Genomic DNA, 25,810 nt, shown 5'->3' on the forward strand with positions numbered 1-25,810 from the left:
AGCCACCCAGGTGCCCCACAAAACTAATCTCTTTCTTGACAGTCTCCTCCCTGGGCCTCATCTGTGGATGAGTGACATGGATTTAGTACTTGCTGAGGTGCTTGAATAAAAACAAGAAAAACAACATTTATTGGGCGTTTACCATGTCAAGCACTGTGCTGTGTTTTACTAAGATAAATCCTCGCCAGAACGTTGGAAGTCAAATTTATCACTGTCCCTCGTTTGCAGAAAGGTGAGACAGGCACGGAGAGGCGAGTGGCTTCCCTGCTGCCCCACAGCTACAAAGTCCTGGGGTAGAGCTGTGTGCAGGCCCAGCAGCGACTCCACCCAAGATGCTGTCCCCCCTTATATCCCAGCAGGTCACAGGGACCGAAGGACCCAGGGTGGTGGGGCAGGGAGTTGCTGGGCACCTCATGAGTTTGTCTGTGACAACTAAGAGGCCTTTTTGTCTCTCCCTCAGCCCAGCCCAGCCCAGCCAGAAGGATGCTTACCTTGCCTGTGCTGAAGTAGAAGAGGACTCCAGCGGCCACCTGGACGATGAGCATGAGGAGGAGGAAGGCAAAGTACTGGAACACAGAGCAGCATGGAGTCAGCTGCATGGCCCCCTGCAGGTGCCCCCACCTCACAGCTGGCCCAGGGTAGCATAGGCCCCACTGGTGAACAGGGAACTCACCAGCCCCAGCAGGCAGCGGACCTCCTTGATGGCACCGATGCAGCCCAGGAAGCCCATGAACATGGTGACGGCACCCACACCGATGAAGACACAGGCCCCCACCTTGAGGGAGTTGGAGGAGGTCTCTGGGGTGGAAAGAAGGGCATTTGATCAGCCAGGCACACCACCAGGAGCAGGGCCCCAAGGTCTGGGACCGCTCCCCTTGGAGTCAGAGCACTGGGGTCAGCCCCCCACCCCTGCCCCACCCACGGGGACCCTGCTCCCTCCCCCGCATCCCTCCTGTGGATGTGTGCCCTCTCTCCCTTCCACCCCCAATCTATCCTAATCCCCAGTCCTCTTAATTTTCTCCTTGGTGTTTAGGATTGCAAAAGCTACATTTTACTGCTGTTCTTGTCTGCGACCCCACCTTTCGAGGTGAACTGGACAAGGACAGGGACTTTGATCCCTGCTGAGCCCCTAGCTATACCGCACTCCTAACAGCGTCTGGCACAGCAAAGTGTCGCCCGAAAGGTGTGCTGAATGAATGAACCACAGCCTGGAAGGTTCACCCCCTGCTGAGGTCACAGGCTTTAAAGGCCTGCTTTCCTCCCTGTCCCTATAACGGTAAATACCAGGCTGTCCCACCCACTCCCTGTGTCCCTAGGGCTCCACACACACCAACCCCAGCTCTGACATAGCTCTGTCTGGTAGGCACTGGCCCAGCCATTTCACTGAGGCTCAGAGAGGTGGGGGCCCAGGGCGGGGCTGGGATTTAGAGACCTGCAGGCTCCTTCCCCTGACGCATGGGACACACCTATTGACACAGGCGCGTATTCATTCAGCTAACCAGTTTACCAGGTGCCCACCGTGGGCCAGACTGGGTGCTGGCTGCTGGGGATACAGAAGTTGGAGTGAGGAGGTCCCCACACCAAGGAGCTGCCATTCAGTGGGGTGGGGGCAGTAGAGACAATAAGTGCCTGGAACAGATCTCCTGGTTGTGGGAAGAGCTGCACACAGACACAGAGGCCGGCTCCATGTAGAGAGCCGTGGGGCAGGGAGTGGGCCGGTGGCTGGGGAAGGCTGGACTGAGCAGGTGACATTTGAGCTGAGAGGAGAATGGGGACGCAGCCCTAGTGAAGATCTGAGAGGGGGAGGAGTTCCAGGCAGTGGGAACAGCAAGGAGGAAGGAGTGAGGCTGATGTATTTGAAGGAGACAGAACGGGCCACTGTGAGTCCGACAGGTGACATGCTTCAGGCATGGAGGGAGGGGCCCAATGGCAAGGGACCCTCTTCAGGGCTGTGGGCAGACAGAGCCCACCAGGTGGGTGGAGGTCGGGGCACTGGACCAGCATTTCCCAAGAAGCCCAGCACATCCCCTGCCAGAACAGGTCGTGGCTCACCCCCACTCTCAGCCCACCTGGACGAGGTGCGCTCTACCCAGGGGTGGTCATATGCCAGGAGCGCCAGGGTCAATGTGCCTCCCCCACTGGCAGGGGGCTGCAGACTCCTCCCACCACAGCCCCTGCACCCTCAGGAGGCAGCTGGGGCAGGATGTTTCCAGAAAGCTGGAGAGCATCCTGGAGTGCATTAGCAGATCAGGGGAACCTCTTAGGGATGTAGGTTCCTGGGTCCATCACAACTGGACAGACTTTTCCTGCAAGACCACCTGGAATCTGCAAATTATTGTGCTCTCCTAAGGGGGGCATGTCCAGAGCTGGCAGGAGTGACGTCAGCAAGGAGAACACTGGCCAGCAACCTGGGGGGCCTCGGAAAGCTGAGGGCCCCACCTCGGGCCACCCAGGGGGCGTTCCTGCCCTTAAGAAGTAACTACAAAGCTGAAGGGTGGGTGGAGAGGAGGGCCTGATTCGGCTCCACTTCCTGGTCAGACAGGATGTTCTGGAGCTCAGGAAGGGCCCTGGCCAGCCCACTCTGCTCTCAGGGTGCCAGGGCAAGGCTGCCTCCCGCCCAGCTCTTCTGCAGGAGCCCCCAGGCAGGCAGGGGGGATGTGGGCAGGAGGAGACAGTGCCCTGCTGGGGGGAGAGTGGGGGGTTCCTGGCACTGAACCCCCACTTTCATTCCAGGCCCTGACAGCCCTGCTCTCAGCAATCAGCATGGTCAGGAGGAAGCCACCCAGTGCTACTTTTTCTAAGCTTCCCGGGTTCGGGTTCCTCCCAGGGACTACTCCCAGAGAAAAGGAACTTGGCACGGCCTGGAATCCGCTGTGTGCCAGCCAGAACAAGGCCCTTTATCCGAATCATCTGCTTTATTTCCACAACAGGCCGCTGAGGGTAGATTTACAATCTAATTTGTCCCTAAGAGCCCTGAAGCCCAGCGGGGAGCGCCAGGGGGGCGGGAGGGCAGCAGGCAAGACCCCAGGGCTGAGACCACCAACTCAGGTTCTCCCCCAGAAGGCCAGCCCGGCCGCGGGGTCTCGGCTTCTCAGAACATCTAGTGGACGCCAGTCCTTGACCTCACCCGGAGTCTCAGGGCTGGCCCCAATCTGAGCAACCTGACTTAGGAAGGGGGGGCCCTCCGCTGTGCATGGCAGAAACATCTTGGTCTTGCCGGGCCCGGCAGGTGCCAGCGAGGTAGAAGCGGCCCAATATGAAAGAGACCCGAGGCAACAACATAGGGGGTCTAATCCCAGCTCTGCTGCTAACCGGCTCTGAATGCGGGCAAGCTGTTCACTGGCCTCGCTGGCCTCTGTTTCTTTCTCTTTAAAATCGAACTAAATCCTCCTTCCTAAAAATGTCATTATCAATTTAACAATCACTTACGTAGGGGTGACTATTTAGGAGGAGCTGTTCTAAATGCTTCTTGTATATTAACTCATTTAATTTTTCGCCATAACCTTATGGGATATACTCTATTCCTACTCCCATTTTCCAGATGAAGAGGCAGAGAGAGGTGAAGTAACTGGCCCAGGATCACCCAGCTAGCAGGCAGCAGAGCCAGGATCTGAACCTCGGCAGCCCAGCCCTAGAGTCTGCTCCACACCATGGCGCTTGCTCCCTCTGGTTAAGGCAGGAATGCGTGACACCTATGGAACCCTGCAGTACAGGGGCTCGGAGTGTGGGAGCTCAGGAGCCATGCCGCCTGGTTCACATCCCAGCTCCAGCCCCTGGCTGTGTGTCCTGGGATGAGTTACTTTCCCTCTCTGTGGCTGCAGTTTCCTGCACTGTTTAATGGGGACAGAGACACCTCACCCTGTGGACTCAGTGAGGCTTCAGTTAGGTGAGGGAAGAGCTGTGTCACGCAGGCCTGGATCAGAGCAGGTCAGGAGTCCTGGGTCACAGCCCTGGCCCTTATGTGCTGTGTGACTCTTAGCAAATCTTTCCTTCTGCTAGATCAGTGCTTCTGCACCCTGGCTGCCTGGGAAATCACCTGGGGAGTTTTTAAAAAACGACAGTGCTCCAGGCCCACCACCCACACACCAATGGAGTCAAATCCCTTGGGGTGGGCCCAGGGCCCTTGTATTTGTGCAAACATTCTGGGTGCATCTAGGGGACCTCTAGATCCTGGCAGCTCAAGAGTTTGCGAACTGAACAGGGAGGAGGCCAGAAGGGCAGCAGGAGGGTTCCTGCGGCCGGGGGCGAAGTGCAGAGGACAGAGATGCAGCAGGTGAGCTGGGCCTTGAGACTTTGCCCCACAGTTCAGGGCCCACTGGGTGTGGGCCACAGCCAGGAAGTGGGGGAGCCTGGCCCTAATCAGAGCGGAGGAGCAAGTGTCCCCCATTGGGAAGGCATAGGGAGCAGGGGTGGGAAATGCAGACCCAAGCCCCCAGTCTGCAGCCCCCCAGAAGGAGGCAGAACTAACAGCCAGCCCCAGGCTGCATCGGATGTGGCTGGAGGGTGGACCATCCTTGCTTCCTTTCAGGTCTGAGGGGAGGCCTGGCCCCCTGGGGCCACAGTGACAGGTGTGGCCTCTCCATCACCCATCCTAGCCTGGTTCCGCTTTATTCAAATCAAGCAGCTGTCGTGGGCCTGAGGCCAAACCTGCTGCCTCAGCGGCAGCTGGGAGGGAAGTGAGCCAAGGATGCACTCACTGAGGGGAGTGGCATCACTGTGCTACTTGGGGCCCTCAGCTGTGCCTCCCTTCCACCTCAGGGTGCCCATGAGATCAGTGCAGCAAGCCTGGCAGGCTTCCTGGGGGAGGCTGTGAGTAGACCTGGAAAGGCTCTCGTCGTCTGTGCAGGAGTGCTTTGGGCTTCTTTCCTTCTGCTTCAATAGTGAGAGAAGGGGCTTCCATGCTGGGTTCCCCCTACCACGGGCAGCATTTAGGATCAAAGCTCTAGGGGTTCAAGTCTCACACCTATCACTGACGCTCTGTGAACACGAGCCAGGGGCATCACTTCTCTGAGCCACATCTCTTCATTTGTAAGGTGGGACTAGAATACCTTGCAGGGCTGTTGTGGGATTAAGGCAATTTTCATGTGCAAAATGCCGGGCCCCGGGCTTGGCACACAATGAGCACAAACAACGGAGGCTGGGCTGGTGACTTCCCCCTCGGTCCACAGGCCTGACGCATCTAGCTGGCACCAGGCGCACAGTAGGCACACCATCAACTCCTGACAATCAGTCTTTCCCGGCCTTTCCTACACTTCCCTGAATGACTGGGGAGGGGCTGTTGCCCACATCTTGCTGAGCTGGCAAACGGAGGGACAGGGAATGTAAGAGGCTTTCTCAAGGTCAGGGCTGCGGGGAAAGGGCCCCGATGGGAGAGCAAGACTCCCTCAACCCCCAGTGTTCTTCAGACAACAGCAGCTTTGTGTGGGGAGGGAGAGAAAATTCTTTCCGAAAAACCCTGCAGAGGGGCCCACAGCAGAGTGGTCAGCACAGGACCTGGGCAAGGCCCTGAGGTCAGCTGGAAGAGTGACTGGCTTTGAGGCTCACGTCTCAGGAGCTGCCCTGCCTGCTGCCCAGGCCCACCGCTCCAGAGCCAGCTGGGCGGGGCGGGAGGTGAGGGGTGGGGGAACAGAGGGACCCTTACGTAGCACAGAGATGAAACTGCTCCTGTCGGCCAGGATCCACACCCCGAAACCCAGGATCACCGCGCCCAGGATCTGGAAGGAGAAGGAGCAGTGAATGGGGGCCTGAGGGGGCCCTGCCCAGCTGCCCCTGCAGCCAGGGAGGACATGGGGGGGAGCACCACCTCCATCCTCAGGTACTCCCACACCCCCAGTCCTGGTACGCACCACCAACCACACAGTAGGGCCATGCGTGGGGAGCCCCTTCTGCCTCCATCTCCCCTACCTCATGCCCATACATGGTCAGACCATGCCTCTTAGCTTTGAGGGGTGCAGCCTCCTCCCAGGAGTACCTTTCTACTTTACCTCCTGGCCCTCTCCCATGCTCATCCCCTCCACCCTAGCCTGGCTCAGGGGCTGAGGACATCCCAAACAAGCTCTGGAGAAATCCTTCCATGGACTTGAACAACAAAGCCCACTTGCTGTTCAGAGCTCCTGACCCCCCCAGGCAGACAGAGGATCCCCTACTCTGTGGTAACTACCTTTGGACCCTTCTTAATAGCCATTCCTGCTGGCTTTTTTTTTTCTTTCTTTCTTTCTTTCTTTCTTTTTTTTTTTTTTTTTTAGATTTTATTTATTTATTCATGAGAGACAGAGAGAGAGAGGCAGATACATAGGCAGAGGGAGAAGCAGGCTCCATGCAGGAAGCCTGATGTGGGACTCGATCCCAGGATCCCAGAATCATGACCTGAGCCACCCAGGTGCCTCTCCCACTGGATTTTTTTTTTAAAGATTTTATTTATTTACTCATGACAGACACACACAGAGAGAGGCAGAGACACAGGCAGAGGGAGAAGCAGGCCCCATGCAGGGAGCCTGATGTGGGACTCGATCCCGGGACTCCAGGATCACGCCCTGGGCTGAAGGCACTGAGCCACTCAGTGGGCTGAACCACTGAGCCACCCAGGGATCCCCTCTCCCACTGGATTTAATGTGCTCTGTGTGTGTCTCTCTCTGGTGGACTGTGAGCTCCCTGAGGTCAGGGTCAGGTTGCACGCAGCTCTGTATGTCCAGGGGCCTATAAGCTAAATGCTCAGGAAAGGAATGAGCTCATGAACCCACTGGAAAGGCAGGAATAGAAAGGCAGGTGTGGGGCGAGCGGCAGGGGTAGGCCCAGGGATTCCCTGCTTCCTCCCTCTTCCCCTAATCTGCAAGGCCCACAGCCTGAGCCTATCTCCCCAGCTGGAACCCAGCCAAGATCCACATCCCACCAAGCCAGCTAAGGCTGGGAAGAGCCTGCAGTGTGGGCAAAGGCCCAGGTTCCCTTGGGGAGTAGAGGATCCTGCATCAGGCCCACAGTGCTGCCCTTCTCCCAGGGCCTGGCCTGAGCCCACCTCAGGAATCAGCCACCTTGAGAGTCCTAGCACGTCACCACCCACCTCTATCACAGGCTCCGGGTCCCCACCTCAGCCATCATCCCCTACTCTGCAAGGCCAGCAGCTACTGACAAAGCCTGCGGGGTGGTGTGAGCACCCCAGCCCAAGGGGCTCCATCAGCCTTGCTCTAGCCAGTATCATCATTAAAGCCAGAGCCAGGCCCAGAGTAAGGCAAACAGGATGCTTGCCCTGGGCATAAAAATTAAGAGGATGCCAAAAAATAAAAAATGAAAACCAAAAACTCAGCAACCAAGATTAATAAGAATTTACAGTAATTATTTTTTAAAAACCAGAATTAATTTTAAAATCCATGATAAAATATCAACCTTTTAAATAAAGGCGGGATGGGTATTGTGATTTTTTTTTTTTTTTTTTTTTTTTGCTTTTTAAAGGGAGCAAAGCCCTGAGGCACAGCGTGGTGCCACTTCTCATCCCCAAGCGAGGACCTCACTCACCCTACGCTCCTCTGGGCCCCTTAAAAACAACCGCAGCTGATGATGACCCTACATCTCTGATGATGACCCTACATCTCTCCTGTCTCCCGGCAGGCCACTTGACGCCACCTCCCCCCTTGCCAGGTGGACCCTGTTACTGTCCTCATGCTACAGATGGGGGAAACAGAGGCCCCAACCTTGCCAGAGGTCACCCAGTCCATCCACGAGGGGCTGGAAGCCAGGCCAGATGGTGGCACACTAGCAGCAGGGACCCTTGGGACCGGTCCTGGGCCTTCACCTGGAAAGTCAGTCTCTGGGGACAGGGAGGCTTCTGAGGTGCTTTTGAGGGGAAAGGTTCCTCTCAGGTGACACAGCTTGCTGGGATGAAGGGGGACTTTACAGAACCTGGGAGTCTGGTTCCCAATGATTCTCGAGGCCCTGCCCACCCCAAGCCTGCACCTCATGGCACGGTTGGCCAATGGCCAGGCGTCCGGCCCACAGTCTGCTCCTGTGTACCTCAGAGCCCTATGGCAGCCCCTCACCTGCCCACCTCTGCTCTCACAGGGTAGGGCAGAAAATACCCTCTGGGCAAACACAGCCCCAAGTCGATGGAAATCCAGGACTGCCCAGCTAACCTCCTCAGCTGGCCTCAAAGCACCCAAAAAGGCACTGGCCTGTCGGTCCCTCTGTGGGTCTCATGTTCAACGACTGCCATCTGGTATGGCTGGACCAGCCAGGAGGCTGTAGGCCAGCCGGAGAAAGGCCCAGCCAGGCGGCCAAAAAAAACAGGGGGAGACACTAGGGCCCCCTCTTTCTCTGTGAACCAAGACTGGAACCATGGGGCACCCCCCACATGAACCACCCCTCAGCTCCACCAGAATCTCCCGACGGGCTCAGCCAGGAGCCAGGACCCTCACGCCAGCGTCTTTCCCCAGAACAGCATCAGCAGCCTCTGGGCTTCTGTGAACCTAAGAATAGCTGATGAGGCAATTTTGCGGGGAGTTTGGGGCCGGGAAGGGGTGCAGGCAAGGATGTACACGTGTACACGTACGCACACACGAGCACACACAGCAGCCAGAGCGAACTTTCCAAACCACAAGTCTGATCATGTAACCACTTCCCACTGTGCATAAAACGAAGACCAGAATCCTTCCTGGAAGGCGGGTGCGGCCTGCATCCCGGGGAGCCACCCTCTGCCCCACTCCCCCACGCTGGACTTTTGCTGCTTCTCCCAGAACTCCCCTCTCCTCTCCTGCTCCGGCCCCGCCACACCTACAACTCCAGGGAGCTTTTGCTGACCATCCCGACAGGGTCAACTGCCCTATTCTCTGCTCTCCTGGGGGCCGTATCCTTCATGCCCAGCACCTAGCACAACCGCCTTTTTATCATCCATTTGAATAAGTACTTGACTGGAGCCCACATCATCCCGCACCCCCAGAATACAGCCCCAAGTGCAGAAACCATGGCTCTTCTGTTGGCGTGTCCACCTGGCACCCACAATCGGGGTCTGAATACAGAGATGTCAAATATCCCGTTGGCGAATGGGTGATGAGCGAAAGAGTGGACAAATGCACAATGTCCCTGTAAGTCTCTCCTTTGCCCTCTCCCGCCCCACCCATCCCCACATCCTGGGGGGCCATCCTGGGCCCCAGCACACAGGGAGTTAACACCTGACTCCCGCCAGCCAGCCCCCGAAGCTCTGGCCAGAGACAAGCTTTTCCAGTCCTGGCTCCACGGGGCAGGCTAGGAGCAGGATGAGAAGGGACTCCTTGGCCAAAACCATCAACCCTGTTTCCTTTCTCTGCAAAGTCTCTATCCCCTCCCTCTCACTGCATGGGGTGAACAGGCTGTGCCCCTGGGCTGCAAGCCCCCGCACCTCCTAGGCCATAGCCTAGACTCCTCGCTCCAATCCCTAGGGTCCCAGGGATAGAAGCACAGCATTCCGACCCTCCTGTTCCCCAGTCCTGACCAGGTGGCCTTGAAGCCAGGCTGAGGCCCAGGAGCTACGCACTTGCCAGGGAAGGCTTGGCTCCGGCTGTATGGGCAACCATTTCCCAGAGCCCTGGCCCAGCCAGGAGGGAGCTGACTGTCAAGCCAGAGAAGCCTAGGTGCCCAGGCCCTGCCCTAGGTGGCTTCCAGATCTGGCTGGATGACAGCCACACAAGGCCTCAGCACTGTCCCCGAGGAGGGGGCTGGGGCCAGAGCCAGTGTGGACAACCGGCAGGGCAGGTCTGGATGCATGCGTGTGCACGTGCACGTGTGTGGGTTTGCATGTGCCAGGAGCACACTTGTAAGCACCTGTGTGTTGGGTTATAGTTAGAGGGGGAATTAAGAACGATTACTTCCCAAACTGTCTACAACCCTATGTAATGCCTTTTCCCCAGGAAATCATGTCCATTGTGGAAAATTTGGAAAATGTAGAGAGGCATGCAGAAGAAAATCCAAATTCTCAAGAATCCCTGTCAGAAGAGGCATCTTCTCCTCTCAAAATATCTTCATATGTGTGTATAGTTTTTTAAAATAAAATCAGATCATAATAAAAACATCCTGTTTTTCAGCCTGATTTTTAAATGCTAGAGGTTGAACCACCAACACAGAGGAGACACAGCCCCCAAGCCCCCCGGGGCCCAGGAAGGCCTCTTGGGCCACTCCCTGCTGCCCCATCACACTTACACACTCATGTATACACGCACATTCACACACATGCACTCACACACATGCATGCACACACACATGCATCACTCTCCCCCCTGCCCCATCACATACATTCACAGATACACACGCATGTACTTTCACACACGTGCACACTAACATGTACTCTCACACATGCATCAGTCTCCTCCCTACCCCCCACACTCACACACCGATTGCTCATACACTCACACACATCCATACTCATACACTCATGTGTCCACACTCATACACTCACACACATACTCTCACTCACATACACACTCAAACACACACATCATCATCCTGGCAACTGCAAGCAAAAGGAGTCAGTCAGTGCCAGGCCTGAGAGGAAAATTGAGGAAAACCAGCTCCAGATGGACACCAGGCTTCCATCTGGGCGGCCCTGGGGCTCAGGGACTCGGTGAGGCCTGCCAGGGTGGGTCTGGGTAAGGGGGACTGTGTCCCCACTCTGGCCTCAAGCCTGCCTCTCTTGCACTCGGTCTGGGAGGTGAGGGTACAACCCCCCCAGTGGGGGTGGGGGGAAGGGGCTGCTGAAATCTAGGATCCTAACAGCAAATTCTTCAGAGGGGGCGCAGGAGAGCAGGGGAGCCAGCACAGGGCACGAAAGATTTCAGGGAACCCTCTGCGGATGAGTGAGGGGACACCCAGGGGGCTCTTCCCCACCCACGCCCACCTCCAACCCCGACTAGCCAGGACCTTAGTGCTCCAGGAGAGGGGACAGCTCAGAGAGGTACCCAGGGCCCTGCCACAGAACCAGCTGGAATGCAAGTTCCAGGAGATCTCCTGGCTGGCCCCACCCACTTCCATTTGCAATGGTCTGCCTCAGCCCCCACCCACCACCCCCTACCACCACCATCCTGGGCCTGGAGCCTCTGCAGGGTCTCAGACTGGGCTGCCCCAGGGAAGAGTCTCTGCTGGAGGTGGTCGGCTGGTGCTGGTCATACTTACAAAGAAGAGCAAGTTGAAGAGGAAGAGAAAGTACTTGGTGACTTTGATACAGGCTGACCCCATCCTGCCGGTCCTGGAGCTCCCTGGCGAGAAGAGAGGAGACAGGTAGGTCAGGGCCAAGAGGAAAGGGAACAAAGCTGATGGGCATCAGTGACCCAGCAGCCCCAAATCATCCCAGCTTGTCCTTGCAGCAATCTCAGAGGGAGGTGCTAACATAAGGTCCCATTTTATGGCGCCTTGAGGCCCAGAGAGGTTGAATGACTGGCCCAAAGCCACACAGCTAGGCAGGGTAGGCCTATAGGCCATCTCGGTTGCTTGATGTTTTGACAGTTGGAGTCTGGCCTGGCCCCTCTACCAGGCCAGAGGGAATGGAGCCTGGAGGGAAATTACATAAGATCCTCTAGGGCTTTGGAAATACCCACATGGATGCTGGTCAAAGTTAGGAGGCCAGGAAGCTAGCAGGTGACTGCTGGAGACCCAGAGAAGAGACCACAGCTTGTGGCACGGATCTGCAGCCCCCTCTGGGGCCAGGGGGCTGCTGGGGGAGAAGGGAGGGTGGTCCAGACTCTCAGAAAAGGGACCGAGTGCTCCTTCCACCATTTCCTCACAATGGGAACCAGTAGAGGAACAAGTTTGTAGAACATCCAACGGACAGAACATCCAGCAGAGTAACATGAATCCAACAAAAATTTTTATCTCACCCCAGAGATAAAAAAAAAAAAAACTGTCATCATTTTAGTAGTTATGCTTGTAGCATGTGTGTCTCACAGATGGTTTCAAACAAAACTGGGATCTTACTATATAGCGTGATTTGTAACCTGCTTTTTTCATTCTACAATATACTGTCTCTGTATGCTGGAAGAATGTTCTACAACATAACTTTACATGTTGCATAGGATTCCATACTGTTGATCATTTAACATTTTGGAGGGTCAGGTTCCTCCAGAAAAATTCATGCACAGGCAGCATTTTACATATAATTTCCGGGGGTTCTCAGGCCCCATAAAACCCATGCAGGAGCCCCCAAGGATCCTAGGGGTTAAAGTCCCAGATACAGACACATCACAGAGCATGTAACCAACACTCGATGGTTAGACACACGGCTGTTTCCAATTCTTCACTGTCATCCTGGGTGATACACCCATGTTTCTGAAACAACACAAACCATGCTAGAGCACGCTGGTGTTTGTCTTTCCGCACTGATGGACCACAGGCCAGGGCGGGACTCAAGGAGGAAGAGGGGAGCTGCAAGCCGGCTGCCCTCACCCCTCCCTGAAGCCATACAATCCAGGAATGAGAGCAGCCAGCTCTCAGCTCTGTGGGGTGATGGGAGCCAGCGCTGGGCAGCTGAGGCCAGGACAGCTGCATAGGACAGCTGCTTGGGCAGAGCTGGGCTTGGGGGTAGGGAAGCAGGCACGAGGCCCAGTCCTGTTCCCACAGGCCCCAAGGGAGGGGAGGTGGGGAGCAGGCCACAGAGCAGAGGGAAGGAGGGCTGAGGGGCAGGCTTCACCCCTTCTTCCTCCTGCAAGGGTAATAAAGGGTAAAACTCACAGTCCTAAGCCTTGTGAACATCCCCTGTCCATAAGGAGGTCCCCTCTGCCTTTTCTGGAAATAATAATCTTCCATCATCCTTGCCAGGGGGAGCTCAGCTTTGACTTTCTATAGCTCCCGGGATAGGGGAGAGGGCTTAAGGGAGTCCAGTTCTCTGACATCTCAATTAGAGATCTGACCCCTTGCTGTGGGTCAGATTTGGGCACAACATAAAACAAAGCTGTCCAGAGAAGGAAAAGGCTGTCTGGGTAGTAATGAGCACCCCATCACGAGTGGCATGGAAGCAAAGTCTGAATAGATCATTTGGGGGGATTCAAGTGCTACATGGGAAGATTTGACTGAATGGCTCTTCCGGTCTACCAGGGTCCAAGGCTTGGGTCTAAGAAGGGTCCCAAGCTGGGACTTGGAAGTCAGGGAAGTCCAGCCTCAGCAATGCCACCTGGGGTCTACTCCACACCCAGAGTGGGGAAAATAAGGACTCTCCTGTGTCAGGAGGGCTAGAGATCAGTGATCCCGGACCCAGGCTGGCCCGAGGGAGCCCTGCAGGGGATGGTCCACATAAAGGAGCATTATTGTTCTCCAGCACAGCGCTTGACAGGCCACAGGCTCTTCGGAAACTTGCGCTGAACAGAACAGCAGCAGAGGAAAGATTCTCACATGGAGCAGGCATGTTTTTCATTCCTACCTGGACCTGTGTGCCTGGCTGGGTCTCCTCCCAGTAAGTGACACGGGACGCCCCGAGTGGTTGACCCAGGCTTGAACCCCAAGCAGTCTACAGAAACGTCACCCTTTTACTGGAAGAACCTCACTACGCTCTAGCGGCGGCCAAGGGACCGAGTGGTGCGCACTGGGTTTTTGTGCAATTGGAGAAGTAGCAAACGGTCTTTGGCAACTGCTGCTTGCTTCTCGTGGGTACGGGAAAGCAGTTTCTACACGTTCAGCTCCCACATCCTCTGCTCAGGCTGGGCTGCCAGGGCCGCCTCACAGGGTTGGGAGTGCTCAGAAAAGGGAAGTTTGTGGACAAGAGTCAGTTCTGGGCCCAGGGAGTGAGGAGGAGTAGCTGCCCTCGAATGGCATCGAGTCCAGGCAGCCACTGGTGTTGGGCATCCCCCTTAATCATCCTGTGCCCAGCAGGTGAGGGGGAGGCTCAGGGAGGTGAAGTAACCACCCAAGTCACACAGCTCACAAGCAGGGGTGGGCTTGACGGTATAAAGGGATCTGTGGGGATGGCTGGGATTCCCAAGTGGGCAAAAGGAAGTGGAGGTGCTAAGTGGGTATCCCCTGATGCTCCAGACTCTGACCAACATCGCTGGTCTCGGACACTCACACAAATTGTACTAGGCATCCGGCAAAGCCCCTTTGGTGTCCTGGGAGCAAACGGAGGCACAGAGGGGTGAAAGAGCTGGCCCCAAATCACCAGCACATTGACCAGCAAGGACAGAACCCAGGCCGCCTCACCCCTTAGGCTGCCCCATCCTCTCCAGGAGGCAGCTGGGATGTTAGAACAGAAGCCAGGCAGCCCCAGGAATGGCAGGCAGTTTGGCCCATCTGGGCAGACCCAGAGGCTACCCGGAATCACTTGGGGGAGAAGAAGGTGCTGGGAACCAGAGCTTGGGGTGGCGACTCCAGGGCACGTTAGCCAGTATCCAAGGATGCAAAGGCTCTCTTCCCTCCATGTCCAGACTTTCCCCCTCAAAGCACCACGGAGCAGAAGATGGGCAGTTCCAAGGAGGGCAGGGGGTCAGCTCAGGCTGAGAACATGCCCAGGTGGTGCCACGATGGGACCACCTCCCCCACAAAGTTGGATTCAGAGGGCCTGGGACAGGGGGTCGGGGGGCATCTGAGGCTCAGTCTTCTCATACATGAGATGGGAATAAGCACTGCTGTAGGGCAAGGGGTGGCCAGCTGGGTCTCTAAATGAAATCCAACCCGCCACCTATTTTTTTTGTACAACTTGTGAACTAAGAACAGATTTTGCATTTTTAACTAGTTGGGAAAATAAAATAAAAAGATTTTTTGTAGCATGCAAAATTCACACCATAATGGCCCTAAATAAAGTTGCGGGGGCACACAGCCATGCCCCCTGGTTGATGTCCCCAATGCAGGGGACCCAATGAGGTACACACGAGTGTCTGTAAGAGGCAGCAAGGGTCAGGACCGCCTTCAGCTTGAGATCCTGGGGGAAAGCGAGCTGGTGGCAAGAACTGAATGTAAGGAATTGCAGACAAGAGGGAGAAGACAAAGGCCCCCCAGATAAGGGTTCAAACACTGGCTCTGCCAGCACATGGGCACAGGGAAGGGGGACTTCCAGGCCCTCAGGCCCCTCACCTGTAGAGTGAGGGCCCCAACTGAACCCACCGCTATAAACAGATAGTGAGGTCAGTGCTGGCACAGGGGGGCTCAGTGGGCCAGAGCAGGGGCAGGCCTTCATCAGCACTTCTGGAAGGAGTAAGGGGCAAGGATTTCATCCGCCAACAAAACTGAACAAAGGGAATGTCTCCCAGTGTATTGCTTCCATGTATGCACTTTCTGTAAATACTGGGGGGTCTTCCCAGGCTTTCCTGCCAGCTATATGGACCGCCGACAACACAAGGGAATGGCACGCGTGCACATTTTATTGGAAATTTCCAGAACAGCCACTGACAGCTGTCTGAGCAATAGGAAGGCCATACTTATTTGATGTTATACTGTATAGCAGGTAAATCGACCATTTCTAAGCAACTGCAATTGAAATTGACCAAATATATAATTTTACGCCAAATCAATTCATGCAATGAAATTACTGTGCTGATATTTTACTAACTCCTACTCCTTCCTCAAGACTGACTTCAGATATCACCTCCAGGAAACCTCCTACTCCAGCCAGCCTTGTCTCTACCACCGTCAGCCTGTCCCTGCCAACACACATGTTGGTTAGCCACACTCCCTCTCTGCTTCCTGCCAATAGCTTTGGCGACTGGATCAGTTCCCAGAACAGGCTCGGGTGTTCAACTGCCTGGGTACAAATGTGATTCTCTTATCTCCTTGCTGTGTGATCGCAGACCAATGACATAACCTCTCTGAGCCTCACCTTACTCATTTGTAAAAGTAGGAAAATAAAATCCATTTGGAATATTTGTCCAGAGATTAAATTAGATAATGTGGCTAAAATGCCTGGCATGTGGTAGGCTTTCAGTAAATGGAAGTTGCTATTCTAATTCCTGATGCTGTACAGTAATGTTCTACTTATTTGTCCCATCTGCCCTGTGAACTGTGATACTTTGAGAGGAAAGACTATGTATTATTTATGAGAACAAAGTGGGCCCCCAGCAAATGTTACCTAATGAAAGATGGGATGGGTGGCTGGATGGAGCAATGGATGGGGAGATGGGGGATGGAGGGATAACTAGATGGAGGGATGATGGGTAGATTGATGGAGGAATGCAGGAATGAGTGGATGGGGAATGAAGAGATAGAGGAATGGAAGGATGGCTGGCTGGCTGGCTGCCTGGATGGATGGATAGTTGGATGGAGGGATGGAGGGATGGAGGAATGAATAGATGGGGAATGAAAAGATAGAGCAAAAGAAGGATGGAACAATGGCTAGATTGAAGAATGGGTGGACATGAGCATGAAGAGATGGAGGGATAGAGGGATGGATCTATGGAGCGATGGCTGGATGGTAGGATGATGGAAAGATGGATGGAGGGTTGGAGGAATGAGGAGATGGGGAGTTAAGAGATAGAGGAATAGAAGGATGGAGCAATGGCTAGTTGGAGGGATGGTAAACAGGAGAATGGAGAGATGGAGAGATGGAGGAGAGATGGAGAGATGGGGAGATGGAAAGATGGAGGAGTGAAGGGAAGAGACACTTCCATGTAAAACACCAGAACTTTCAAGTGCTCAGCCACCTGAAAGGGGACTGATACCCTCTGCCCCTGAGTCAGCTGAGACTCTATTTTCAGGCCTCTTCTGTCCTCACCCAAGGGGTGGGGTGGGGGTTTTGTGGGGTGAGCACCCTCAGAGCCAGCCCTAACTGCCAGGACCCATTGCCAAGGCTCCTTCACCTTCCTCGAAGACCCTGAGTATAGGAAGTGGGCCTGGGGAAGAGCTGGTGTCTTCAAGAGAACCCCTTGTCTGTGTCGGGGCCTGTGAATTTGCACCTGTAGGGTAGGAGGCTTGGGAGGATGGGGTAGCAGCCCTCCAGCCTGATCCTAGAACTTGCGTGTCCTAAACAGTGTGGGGGGGAAAAGAGTTATGTGATGCCGTGGCACCTGCAGGCCCAAAGTGGGGAGGTGCAGGCTCAGTCCCTGCTCTAGCAGAGCACGGGGTTCGAGGCACAGCACGGTGACTGCCCGCCCTGGGCCTGCCGCCTCACCTGTTCAACGACGGGCTGGGACAGGAGCAGTGGTTTCGGGTGTGGCTCCTCAGTACGAGTCCTAGAAGACGCGCTGTTAAGAACAGAAGGTATTGCTGTTACCCAGTCGGTGGAGTGCCACTTCTCCCCAGGAGCCACCGGCACATCAGCCTATTAACATCTCCAGAATGCTCGGCAGCAAGCACTGCTGAACTCAAACGATTTTTACACTTAATAGCCCTCAATACCACATGGAGCACCTCTTAGGAAATGCCAAACCAGAAGCTCTCAAGGATACCTTGGGGGCTGGTGCTAAGGATTCTAAGAGCTGCAGGGTTGCAGATGGGGGAGGGGCTGGGGATGCCCCTGCGCGACCCCCCTGCTGGCCCAGACCAAACACCTGAAAGCCACACTCACCCATGCTCCCTCTCATCCCACAGCCCAAAACTGTGTCCTCTAGTCCAGCGCTTTGCCGGGGCCCCAAATCCCACTTCCCACCTGGACCAGGGCAGCTCCCTGAGGGTCCCAAGTTCCACTCCTATCCTCCCCAATCCCTTATTCACACGGCAAGGGGTTTGAAAATTGTAAACCAGACCTTGTCGCTCCCCTGCCTACAACCCTGTAACCGTGATGTAGCCGACATGGTCCCTATAAAATCCAGGCTCCTATGGAGCCGGCGGGGCCTTGCCTGGTTTGTCCGCTGCTCCTCTGTCCTCAGCACTTCCCCCTCCCATACACACACGCATTCCTAAGGCTACTCTCTTCTCTTGCTGATCTCTTCTCTTGCTTCTCAGCTCAGTGTTCCCCCCAAAGCCCTCCGCTGGCTCCTCCTCCTCCCATGGGCCAAGTTCCCTCCTCCCAGAGGCCTCCCCTGAACACCTGATCCACACGGCAGGCCTCGCTTCCAGCTGCACAGTAGAATCAAAACATGCCAACATCCAGGCCCTTGACTCTGCCCAGACCAAGTCACCAGAATCTCGGGGTGGGGGTGAGGGGTACAGGTGGAGGGAGCAAGGGAGGCTCGCTGCCCACTGTAAGGAACAGCATCCTTGACACCGGGGCCTGTCACATGGCCCACTCACTGCGATTAGCTTACGGGTTCTCGAGTGTGTCTAGAGCCCCCGTTAGAACACGGCTCCTCCAGGGGACGGCCGTTCACATTCGCCACAATCCCTGAGCCCCAAGCAGTTCCAAGCATGGGCTAAGCACACCGTATGTATTTGCGGAAAGAAGGAAAAGGAAGTGGGTGTCTGGGGAGGTCAGGAAAGATTGCTTAGAGGTGATGGGACAAACCAACCTTGATCCAGTAACTGGAGATTTCCAGTCTTTAAAAATGACATTGTTGGTTTATGGGAAGGGGTGGTTGCTTACTCCCAAGAATGGATTTTAATCTCCTCTAGAAAAGAGGTGGAAGCTGGTGGAAGCTGTGAACTCTCTCTAGATGCACATGCCTTTGTCAGGTTTCAGGGGGTCACAAACCCTAGAAAGCCAAGAGGTTCCTAATTCCCTCATCCCCCAGTTGCCTTAGAGCAGCCGCTGATCTCCTATCTCGGCTATAGGTCAGGATTACCCTGGGGGCTGTACAACTTGCTCATGCCTGGGCCCCCTTCCCTGGGATCTTGATTAAATTGGCCTGGGGTACGGACCAGGCATTGGGATCTTTTAAGTTTTCCAGAGGATTCTAATGTGTTGAGACCCACTGCCACAAGCCCAGTCTCCAGCACGGCCTGGTCCCTCTGCTCAGAAGGAGATGTAGGTGGGCTTGAGGGAATCTCCCATGAAGCTCCCTGCACCTCTGCTCCAACTCCAACTTCCTGGAGGCTCACGCCCTCTGGGGTCATTTATTCCGGGGAGCAATATCCACTCTGCAGAAGACCTTCCAAATCACTGCGTTTCTCAGAGGGGATGGAGAGCAAGAGCCTCCAAGTCACACCGAAAGATCAAGCCTAAGCACACAGTGGTGGACTTGGACGGGCCCAGTGCACCTGCTGCCCTGCCCTGGCTCACCAGGCCTTCCTTCTGCACATGCAGGTACAGGAAACTCACACTGCAACCTTGGGTTCCCCTACCCCCACCTCCACCCTAACCCTCCCGGAGCTGCAGCAAAGCAGCCACATAACCTGGGGAAACACTGTGGCACTGCCCCTTTCTCAGCAGATGGAAAACTAAACCCACCCACCACACACAGGTAGGAAGAGGAACCACAATCCAGCCAGTACCTAGTAGGGCTCAGTCCATGCTGGTCACCCTGGCCGCTCCTCCCACTCTCCCTGCCTGAGGATGCCAAACCTGCCACATCTTACCAGCTGTGTGGCTTCGAGGAATCGCTTCATCACTGTGCCTCAGCTTCCCCACTTGTCAGATGGACTTACTAATGAACTATGGCAGGGCTTATATGAACTAGCATCTGCCAAGGGCCTGACACCCAGGGAGTGTCAAATAAATGCGACCAATAATGACAATTACTATCCAGAAGTTAGTTGTTGATTTTCCGACCAACAGTCCAAAGCCCTCTGAGGGGCTTGATTAGGCCTCCAAATGTATGCATGGCCTGGAGGCCTCCATGCCAGAGGGTGGCGGCTGCTGGTGACGGCTACTGGTCCCCTGCAAGAGGGTGAGGGTAAAGCAGGGCAGGCCTGGGCCACAGGGTGGGGATTGAACAGGGCAGGGCTGGGCGACCTAAGGAACAGGGCCTCTGTCCTGCGCATGGGCAGAGCCTCTGTCTCTGAGCCTCTGGCTATGCCTCAGGGGCCTGCCAGAGGCCTAGAGGTCTAGCCAGTTTGGTGAGTCGACAACTGATCGCACCACGTGAGCTCAGTCGCCTGCTGGGGCAGAAGGTAGAATGAGAAAGCCTGGCCTGGCTGCTCTGTTCTGGAAGCCCGCCTACCTGTGGGCTCTCCACCTGCAAGCTAGTCCTCAGCCACTCAGCTCTCCAGTTCTCTGGACTTTGTCCTGATCACCCATAAAAAAGAGGCTGGCCACAGGTGGCTGTGTTTGTTTTCATGTGTAACAGGTGATATGTTTCCTGAAACCTCAGCTAGCTCCAGGGGCTGGCTTTTTGACCTCTTCACTATCGTATTTTTCATTCTCTGCTCTTACCTTTTGTTGTTGTTGTTGTTGTTAAAACAGAAAAGAAAAAGTAAAAAGCTGTTTCTCTGGGCAGCAGGAAAATCATGAGGCCACCGAACATGATTAGGCTCACGTTTCCCTCCTAAGACCTAGGTCTGAATCCCAGCTCTGCTTCCTATTAGCTGTGTGACCTTGAGCCACTGAATCTCCCTGAGCTCCCACGTCTCATCTCTTACCTGAGGGTAAAAATCTCACCACCTCTGCCAACCGGGGTCAGAAGACACTCACTCCTCCCAGGAATCACAGGATTGTGAAGCCCCAAGCCCTCCTGTTAGTCTTACAGCTGCAGACTCTGAGGCCCAGTGAGACTCCAAGGCTCCTACCACACGACCCCACAGGCCGGGGTGACAGGCTCTGGTTCTCTTGAGGACCTTAACACCTGGAGCTGGGGTGGACTTCTGGCATTTGAGGGAAAAAGGCCAGGGGTACCACAGGAATGTAGACAGCAGCCACCCCTGGCCAGACTGTGGCAGAGGAGTTTGCATCATACCATTCCCACTGTCTGATTTATTCTCTATAATATCCCCTACCCCGAGATATTGTTATTCCCACTTAACAGATAAAGAAACTGAGACTCAGAGGTTCACTGACTTGTCTAAGGCCACGAGCCCAGAAGGCCATGAAGAAGAGGCCACTGGCACAGAGGGTGCAGCATCAGGAAGAGCAGACACTTTAAGCCTTCCAGCCTCCCTACCTGGCACCACACAGCCAAAGACTCAAATTGAGGCTGAGCCATAGCCCCTGACTTCTCCCTCCCCACAGCTCCCTTTCTGGACTGTTTTTGGCCTTCTTTGCAGGCTATTTGGGCCCCAGGCAGACCCTGCTCCCTCCCAACATTGGTTCTAGGGCTTACACACTCTGATCCACAACACTAGAAGGATGCTTTTGACATCACTTACTTCATCCCCATTTCTCAGACAAAGAGACTGAGGTCCAGGGAGGACCATGAGCCCCCATCCATCCGGGGAATGTACATGCTTAGTATGTTTGGTGGGGGCAGGGAGGGAATTGTTTAGAGCCAGCAGGGCTCCCCAACCTGTTTCACGTGTAGACAAGTAGACATATTTGTTTGGTACCCTGAGGTAGACAGACAGAACCACACCTGGTCCAAGGTGACCAGCCCAGGCCTCTGTTCCCAAGGGCTGAGAAGATAACCAACCATCCTAACGCACTGGGTACATTCAGCATTATTGTTTGGGAAACCCTAAGTTAGAGGGACATTTAGAACTAGCTGAGAGGCTGTCCAGGAGCCCCAGATTTGAGGGGCTCTAGCAGGAAGACCTGAATTCCCAGACAGGCCTTCAGAATTTAGCCCCTTCCCCAGCCCCATGGCAGGGGAGAGAATGATGAACCAGGTCATCGTATGGCCTCTGGATTGAGAGACACCTCAGTGCCAAGCCCTATCTCACTGAGCTGTGTGACTTTTGGCAAGTTGCCCACCAACCCTGAGCCTCGGTGTCTTCATCTGTAAAATGGGCACATCAAGGCTTGGCCAGGAAGGAGGAATCAGCTTGCCAAGCCTTCAGAGGGAAGCATACAGAGACAGGAGACTGTGGGAAGGGTCAGGCAAAATGATGCCCGTCCTTCCGTGGCAGGAGGAGAGTGTGCATGAAGACCATCCCTTGAGATGCAGGACACAGAGCTTCCTGCAAACTGCCCCAGGTAGGTTGTTGTCCCCAAGATCATGAAACAGATGTCAGGCAGAGGGGGACAGATGAATGACATGAGCGCCTATGGAAGCAACCCCACATGAGCGATGCTTCGTTAACCTTGCCTTGTTCAGGCCCACCCTAGTCTGAGGTGGAGAGAGGGGCCTCATCGTCCCTGCTTTACAAGTGGGACCTCCGGGGCTCAGGAAGGTGGTGGCACTGGGCCTTGTCACAGGACAGATGGTGGCCCAGCTGAGCCTGTGTTCCTCTGGACCCTCTGACTCTGGAATCCAGTGTCCTGCCCACTTTGTGATACTGCTCCCTACCACCAAGCATCCTTACCCAGGTCACTGGAGCCGGGCGTTAGAGGGGCCGTTCCTGGGGTCCTGAGCTCACAGAATCAGAGCAACCAGGGACAGGGACAGGCATCTGCAGGCTTCACACACAAGCGTTTCAGAACCCGTACCCCACACTAGCCAGCGGTGACGGCAGTGGGTGCAGAGAGGCAGGCTGAAACACCAGGACACGCACCCGGGCCTGACCAGCACAGGCGACCTGAAAGAGGACAGCATGCCTCCTCTAGGATGGCCCATGGGTCAGAAGGCCTGAGGGGCTGCCCTCCCAGGGGCTCCCAAGTGGCCACTGCCACTCAGGGTTCCCACCCCGAGCCATGCCCACGACAATGCGTGGAATCCAACACAATAACTTTCAAGAGCACCCAGCCTCCAGCTCTCCCTCTGAGACACAAGACATGCACCTCAGAACATAGTCTTGGGTCCTGAATAACAAAACCTGACATTTCTGCAGTTACTACTTGCCAGAGATTGTGCTAAGTGCTTCGCGTGGCTCTGCTCATCCTTGCCTCATCCTGGCCGGATGAGGTGACTACTGCTGTGAACCCCAGTTTATGGGTGAAGAAAGTGAGGTGTGGGGTGGGAAAGGGACTTGCCCAAGGTCACACAGACCATAGAGCTCGGACTTGAACCCCACCAGTTCAACGCTCTGCCGTCACGCTACACAGCCTGCAGAAACACATTTATAAATGATAGGAAACTAAAATAGCCTCGCCAAGGCCCAACCCAAGTTCATTGGGCTTCACGGCCCAGCCTCCAAACCCAACCAACTGAAGATACTCTGGAACCTCACTAGGCACCAGAGAGCAGCTCTCACAGCCATCGCAGAGCCCTGCAGCAGGTGGCTAACAAAGGGTTAAGCCCTGGGCCAGGGCTGGGGTTCATACGGGACTGAGGCTGGGTGATAAGTGTGGGCCCCCAGGAGCCAACTAGGGAGAAGGAAGGGGACTCTAGTCAGGGACCCCGCATGGCATCAGGCAGGCTCTTCAGTCACAGCATCCTCTCCCTAGGTACTGGGTTCAGGAGGAAAGAGAAAGGGCAGCCGAGATGCCACCTCCTCCAAACAGCCTTCCCAGGAGACTCTCCTGCATAGACTCTCTCAGAGCACTACCTGGTGGCCCTAATCTCCTCCACACAGGTAGGTAGGGTGGGCATCAGACAGATGTGCGGCTAATAGTACTGCCTCCTGAGGCTACAGTTCTTAGCCCCACTAGGCCTGAGAGCCATTTTGGCTCTAGGGGTATCTGATGGGAAGAGAGAGGGACAGAGTCAGAGTCAAAGAGGGTGGATGACTGAGACACAGTACAGGAAATCGTTGCACGCATGGGTATGGGGACTCTCTCTCTCTCGTGGGTCCTTAGGTGAAAACACAGAAAAGATGGGGCCAAGGGTAGAGGACAGGAGCGAGTGTTTAATTCCAAGAGCAGGGGGAGGGGGATCTTCCTGGCGGAGACCCAGCTAAAGCAGCTCAGCCCAGGTGAGAAGGAAAGGGCAGGGCTCTCTGGGGTCTCACACTCTCTCCTTCTGTCCACCCCTCCCCACCTGCCTCTTCCCTTCTGTAGACGCCCTGTCTCTGCTGGTGGCATCTTCTGAGCCTTGCCCCCGTCTCTCCCTGTGTCCAAGACCAGCTCTCAAGTCTCCTCTGCTTGCATCTTGAGAGCTTCTGACATGTGGCATGTCCAGGGCAACCTCACCAGCACACGGGCCCCAGGTTCCAGGCTCGCCAGGCCTTCCCTGGGGCAGGCTCCCAGCTTCAGGGAGGTGTGGCCTGGAGAAGTCCATATCCACAGTGGGCTGTAGGCTTCCAGGGCCTCCGAGGCTGGCAGGAAGGGCAGTCCTCCCGTACAGCAAGTAGAGCCCAAGTCCTAGGTTCCCAGGCAGGGCGAGGGCCATTTAACCAGCCCAGACAGCTGACGTCTGGGGCACAGCCTGTCAGGGGTCCACATCCATGGAGCGAGGGCCCTGGAGCTGTCAGGTCCTCTGGGATCGCCCAGGAGCAGAGCCTGGGCAGACTCAGCCAGGGTGGCCTTGGTCCTTGGCACCCCGAGAGAGACGTTCTGGCTTCAGAGGTACTTGGAGGGTAGACTGAGGTGGGGGGTGTGGTTGGGCAGGGGGAGAGAGGCAAGAGAGGGCAGAGACCCAGAGGTAAGGAAAGAGAGACAGAGAATGAGTGGGTGGGAGTGGGTGGGGGGAGAAAGAGACAGACCCTGGGCGAAGGGAGCCCCCTGCGCAGCCACATCTCCAACCCACAGACCTCAGGCCCTCTGGGGTCTGTGCAGGAAGCCCCCGGAGAAACCTCAGGCAAAACCCACCCAGGAAGGCAGGCCGCCCGGGTAGCCAGCCCAGCTCCGCCTCCCCCCTGCTCACCCCTCACCATCTGTGGCCAAGAGCCCGCCTCCCTGTGGCCTCCCTGAGAGGCTCACACCCTGCGTTCTTGCCCACAGTGTCCCCCAGCAGCCATCAACAACGGCCCATCCCCTCCCCTGCACATTCTCCACAGCCTTGGCCTCCCCCCCATTCTGGGAGTGCCAGGCAGAGCTAGGGACATAACCTGCCCCCCTGAGACTCCCCTTCCCCAGCAGGCTGGGCCTGTATCACGGGAAGGGGTTCTGGAGCCACTCACAGACCCCTCAGATGCCGAAGCAGCTGGACTTGACCTCAGCCCTCAGTGGCTCAGCCCCAGTCCTGATCAGCCAGGTCCCAAACAGCCCCATGGAGTTCCCTAACCTGAGCCCTCAGAGCCCTGGGGGGCTGAGAGGGTGGGGAGAACAAAGGGACAGAGCCCAACTCGCTCTACCCTGTACTCATGGCCCTTCCCGAAACTTTAGTTTCCATCTCTGCGAACAGGGCAGGCCCTGTGCCCGCAGCACCCCAATCTCCGGGGGCGGGAACCCAGGACCCTTCACCCTGGAGACCTAGGCTCTGCTACTTCCACCTCCTCTCAACCTGCTTCCCACTCCCAGTTGCAGGGGACATGCCTCTGCAAGGCAAAATTCAGCCAAGACTGTGAGCAGGGCTGAGAGGTGGGGATCGGGGGTGGGTGGAAAGGCCATGAGTCCCAGCAGTGGGCCTCGGCACGCCCCCTGCCCTCTCTGGGAGATGATGGCCAGTTCATTCCCATCTTACAGGGAGGTGGAGGGTCTGAGGAATAAAAATGGTAGAGCACCACAAAGGGAAGCGTGTGATTATTATCACTGCAAGAAGGTTCTGGGCCATAGGGTACTAGGAGGAGGGGTGGACAGACATGGAAAGAGAAGGTGTTTGACACTACAGGAAAGGGTCTGTGTCCTCAGAGGGCCCCAGGGGCCAAGCATTCCAAGAGTTCTCAACATGGGGACCTGTAGTGACACCACCACCACCCTCAGGCCCAGCCCCTCAGACATGCTGCTCCCCGCCAGACGACCGACCCAGCACACCAGGACCAGAGCCAAGAACTCAACAGCCTGGTGAGCCCCCGGGGTGACCAGAGGGAGAGGGAACTGTTTGCATGGCATTAGGAAGACAGACGTACAAATGAACCCTGGCAGGCTAGAGAGGCTCCTGGGAGGCTGCACTCAGGGCTTCAGGTCACCTGCATTCCCACCCCGACCCTGCCAGGAAGCCTCCAGTGTGATCCTGAGAACACAGAAGGTAGGAGTATCTCGCTTCTACAGGTCGGGAAA

General features: G+C 55.8%; 1 protein-coding gene across 9 annotated transcripts in view; it reads right to left on the reverse strand.

The window, feature by feature from the left end:
• CD82 (CD82 molecule) overlaps positions 1–25,810 on the reverse strand; it is a 52,454-nt gene that overhangs the window by 13,164 nt on the left and 13,480 nt on the right. For 5 of the 9 annotated variants that reach the window (XM_035701253.2, XM_035701255.2, XM_049096245.1 and 2 more), the window contains 5 exons: positions 17,039–17,111; positions 11,131–11,213; positions 5,642–5,714; positions 674–798; positions 492–566 (listed from right to left, as the gene is read on the reverse strand). In XM_035701253.2, coding sequence (XP_035557146.2) covers positions 492–566; positions 674–798; positions 5,642–5,714; positions 11,131–11,193 — 336 coding nt within the window. In that variant the 5' untranslated portion in view covers positions 11,194–11,213; positions 17,039–17,111. The remainder of the gene's footprint in view (positions 1–491; positions 567–673; positions 799–5,641; positions 5,715–11,130; positions 11,214–17,038; positions 17,112–25,810) is intronic. The other 4 variants (XM_035701258.2, XM_025451943.3, XM_049096244.1 and 1 more) reach the window with 1 other exon arrangement.

This window comes from Canis lupus, chromosome 18 (genome assembly GCF_003254725.2).
Source record: "Canis lupus dingo isolate Sandy chromosome 18, ASM325472v2, whole genome shotgun sequence".
NCBI classification, from domain to species: Eukaryota; Metazoa; Chordata; class Mammalia; order Carnivora; family Canidae; genus Canis; species Canis lupus.